At 52.6% G+C, this 4444-nt stretch overlaps 1 protein-coding gene across 1 annotated transcript in view; it reads right to left on the bottom strand.

The window, feature by feature from the left end:
- Window positions 1-4444, bottom strand: part of mfsd14a2 (major facilitator superfamily domain containing 14A2) — a gene marked incomplete in the record, with an annotated part of 12621 nt that overhangs the window by 427 nt on the left and 7750 nt on the right. The window contains 6 exon segments of the mRNA XM_024273677.2: window positions 1-1290; window positions 1365-1522; window positions 1606-1703; window positions 2941-3053; window positions 3361-3432; window positions 3821-3934. Coding sequence (XP_024129445.1) covers window positions 1078-1290; window positions 1365-1522; window positions 1606-1703; window positions 2941-3053; window positions 3361-3432; window positions 3821-3934 — 768 coding nt within the window.

Raw genomic sequence — 4444 nt, 5'->3', positions numbered from 1 at the left:
AAAGATTCATCGAGAAAAATGCAGAAAAATACTAAAAAAAGACGGACAACTTAAAAGATATTAAAAAAGAAAAAACCTTCCAGAGAAATGAAATGAGTCCACCGACGGGGGGTGGGGGTGGGGGGGTTCAACCAGAGGGTTGGACCCCCCCGCAAGAACTGCTTTGGCACAAACGTCTGACGCCGTCAGAGCGGTCCACACGAGTCTGCTGGCAGGAAGAGGCGGGACGAGCGGCGCCGTCGGGGTTTACAGGTGAGGCTGACCCCCCACCCCCCCACTCCGACAGCTTCCTGTCTGTGAGGAGACGTTACAGGACCTGCTGCTGCAGGAACGCAGGTTTTCCATCCAGACTGCTGCTGTTTGAATCCTCTTGTACAGCCAAGACGGGGGGCATCAGAGGCCACGCCCACCGGAGCAGCATCACCTCCTCACAGAGGATCTGCTGCAGACCTGTGTTTCAGGCCCACCCTCCTGAGGGGGCGGAGTCACCTGGACTGTTTACAGTGAAATGTTTCAGGGGGGTGGAGATTCGCTCCGCTCGCCGCAGGTTTTCTCTGGAGCTCAGTGATAGGATATCAGAGCTCCAGAGGCCGGAGCGCCCGCCGCCGTGGTAACCGTCAGGATGGACCATGGGAGGGGGGCGAGTATAAATGAGTAAAAAGCGTTGGAGCTCCGATGGGAGCGATAGCGTCAGATTCCAGAGCCTCTCGGACCGCGGTCGTCATTCGGTTCATGATGTTGATCTGAAGTCACTTCAAGGCAACGTTTGTTTGGGGGATAAAAACGGCGCCCGTTCGGCGTGAACGGAGAGGACACACGACGCAGACCCCACCAGGAACCTACAGATTGGCAAGTAAACGTAGAAGAGTTCAGCCGAGAGCCTGGACCCCCCCAGGACCGATCCCTTCTGGTGCTGCGGGACAAACAACACGGAGGCGCCATCAGGTCCTCAGTGGCGTGGGGGGGTGCAGCCGCTCCAGGACCCCGCGTTGGGGAACGAGGACCCCCCCTTGTGCTGTGGACACAGATCTGAGCAGTTCAGTCCGTCTGCGCCCGGCGTCCGCGTGGGGGGCGGGGCTATACGCTGCTGTCCTCCAGCAGCGGCTCCTTGCCCTCCGCCCCGCTGCCCTGGGGGCTGTGGGAGTGGCTCTGCGCCCCGTTGCTGTGCTTCTTGTAGGCCCCCGGCCGCACGCCGGGCCCCGTGTGCTCGGGGATGAAGAGCGCCACCAGCAGGGACAGCAGCACGGAGCAGGCACCGAACAGGAAGGGGGGGCCCGGGATGATGGCGCTCTGAGGAGGAGGGAGCAGAGGGCGTCAGGGCGCAGACACGGACACGTGTGGCGCCATGGGAGGGCGGGACTCACCTCGTCTGTGGGGTTCGCCATGTTGACTTTGGCGCCTTTCTCAGAGCCGTCCGTGTCGCTCAGCTCCACGTGGAAAAGGTAGAAGACGAAGCCGTACAGGGCGGGGCCCAAACCGTTACACAGCCCCCGGATTCCTGTGATCATGCCCTGGACCACACCTGGACGGCACAGGTAACATCACGGTTACAGCTCCACAGAATCCACCGGAAAGTTTTCCCTCCCTTATCGGTGACCAGCTTACCTTGCTGGTCAGGGTCGGCGTTTCGGGACACAATGGCGCTGATGGCGGGGAAGGTGATGCTGGACATGGCGGCGACGGCTCCGGCCGCCCACATCATCCTGCAGGAAGAACAAAGCATCAGCAGAGCCGGATCCATGACCAGCCGGAGAAACGGTTCATCTGAATGAGAGCAGATCTTCAGGTGAATCCCGGAGCAGACAGCCTCACCGCGCTCCTCCGCACCAGCGAAACCTCGGAACCAAACAGTAAATCAACATTTCTGGCCACACCTCCGCCGCTCAGTCCGGCTCCTCTAGCCCCGCCCCCCATTTTGACATTTTGGGCTGAGAATGGAGTCGGGCTCCAACTGTCCTGTTTGGTTACCCTTTAATGTCTGTGCAGAGACGAGCTGAAGGAGAGCGCGTGAATGAGCTATCAGCCTCATCACCATGACGACCGTCTCTTCCCGGAACAATGTTCACGTCACTCAATTAGAATCTTCTGTTGTCAGGTTCAGACAAACTTCTCCTCACTTCATCCTTGACATTTTGAAGCTCCGCCCACTCACACAGCCACACCTGTTCTTACAGGAGCCCGCCCACTATCGCTGAAGAATGTTCGGCTAAGATTCCACAGCAGAAGTGAATACATACAAGTGATTGAGATGTCTGAAATCAGAGTTTATATACGGTACCGGTGGTTCTGGATAAGGTGGTACCAATTTGGTACCGAGTTTCAGTCCTCATCCCTAACAGTGAGTGAAGGCAGGACGCCCCTGGAGGGTCTGAGTCGACATCGTGATGTGGAGAAGTCAGTATTTACATGTTTGTCCCACATTTACAAACAGCTTTTAAAAACGAACGTCACCATCAGCACTCCGGAGAACATCCACGATAAAACCAAATCTAAAGACGTGGACAGCGAGAGTCTCGTTTTATCTGGAGTAACGGTTCAGACCCGGGACTCAAACAGGACAACACGGCGGGGGTACAGTGATGGTTTGGGGCTGAATCTGCAGCGACCTTCTGCTGAAATCGTTTCTGAAGGACACAGACTCACTGATCTGCTGCTGCACTTTCTACGTCAAACTGAAATCTGACAAAGAAGAAACACTTCTTACATCACGTCAGCTCCTCAAATCAGACTAGATCGGTGTCTCATGAAGGACATAACCCCTGTAGGGATGACAGTGTTGCTGCTGCAGCAGCTGAACCATTTCATAGCTCTGCTGCCCTCTGGTGGTGAGTCGGTGGTAAAACAAGACCAAAGTAAATCATGGAGTCTTTTTTTAAAGGACAGTTTGATGGAGGCAGGAGGTCCTCTGAGGAGGAGGAGGAGGTGTTTGGATCCACTCACCAGGGCTGGGAGCCGAAGCCGTACCAGGCTAGCTGGAGGATCTGGAAGCCGAGGCCCAGCAGGATGGTGTTCTTATTCCCGATGGATCGCATCAGGATTCCCAACACCACAGTCTGAGGAGAATCACACAGAACAATCTCCATCACATCAAATCATCTTCACGAATGAACCCAGCATGAACATGGAGGCTGAACATCACTGACAAACTCAGGACAGAAAACTGATTTTAAAACTAGTTTAGTTCTGGTTCAGATGAAACAAAGGAGGAACTTAAAACTATAAATATAAACTTACGACAGCAACAGAAAAAAAACAAAGATCCACCTGATGACCAGATACTGAAGCATGCTGGGAATGTGAGCCTGCGTGTTACCGGGGTAACCACGACGACCAGAAAGAGACGGTCACTGAGAAAACTACCTGAGCCAGTATGGACAGGATCCCCACGACTGCGATGAAGGCCGCCACCGTTTCCGAGGAGAAGCGGATCACCTGGGGGGGGTTAGATGAGACGGTTAGAGGAGCACGTCTGAACACTGACACAGAAGCTGCTGTTTTCAGAGAAATCTTTTTCATTTCTTCATAAACTCTTTATCTCCATCGTTTCTCTTCCTCAAGATAATCCAAGAACAAACCATCAGCTGATAGAAGTCAAACCTGTCAAACTGGTTGATCTGGGAGTCACTAAATGAATGATTACTACATGGAGGTCAGCTGGTTCCTTCAGATCCAACTGAGCTTTAACTTGAAAGAACTTCTCTTCATTCTGAATGTTTACGCTGGAAAACCCGGAGCGGATTTCCCGCCTGGGATTAGAGATTTCTGAAGCTGCTACAGATAAACACGCCAAACGGAGCCATGTTTACAGAAAAAGCCGTACCTGTTTCAGGTAGAGGAAGAAGCTGGAGTACTGGCCGGCCTCAGGGAGGTAGGAGAGGAACACTGTGATGCAGATGAGGAGCACCGTGGAGTCCTGGCCCACCTTCCGCAGAGACTGGACACAGAACACAACCGTCACTGCAGGAGGAACCGCCCACAGCAGAAGCACAAAGACCTGGACCGACTCACGCTGCAGTCTGAACCACGTCCAGGTCCAGGACTGGGACCTCAGTCCAGAACCATGTACGTGTTTTTGAAACTTTCAGTAGGAATATCTGTGACGACTCACAATCTTTACAAATATAGTAAAGAAAAATACACTTCAGTGGATGTAATTACTGCAGAATAATGTTCAATTTTAACTACATAAACTACTGTCACAGGAAGTAAATACATCTTCAAAATAAAGTGTCGGTGAAGCTTCCTGTTTTCAAAGTAAAACTAGTGAGAGCTTTTCTTCTCAATCAAAACCTGAGACTGAATTTCTGCTCACTGACATAAGTTCTGAAAGATGAATTTAACACAGAAGCTTTAGATCTGTGTTTACTTTCTATTAATGGTGGTAACTCTTCATCAGCTGACACAGTAAATGAAACTCTGAACGGAGAGACGCAGCCTGGAGCTG

This window comes from Oryzias melastigma, linkage group LG17 (genome assembly GCF_002922805.2).
Source record: "Oryzias melastigma strain HK-1 linkage group LG17, ASM292280v2, whole genome shotgun sequence".
NCBI classification, from domain to species: Eukaryota; Metazoa; Chordata; class Actinopteri; order Beloniformes; family Adrianichthyidae; genus Oryzias; species Oryzias melastigma.
This window is presented reverse-complemented; position numbering and strand designations above follow the sequence as displayed.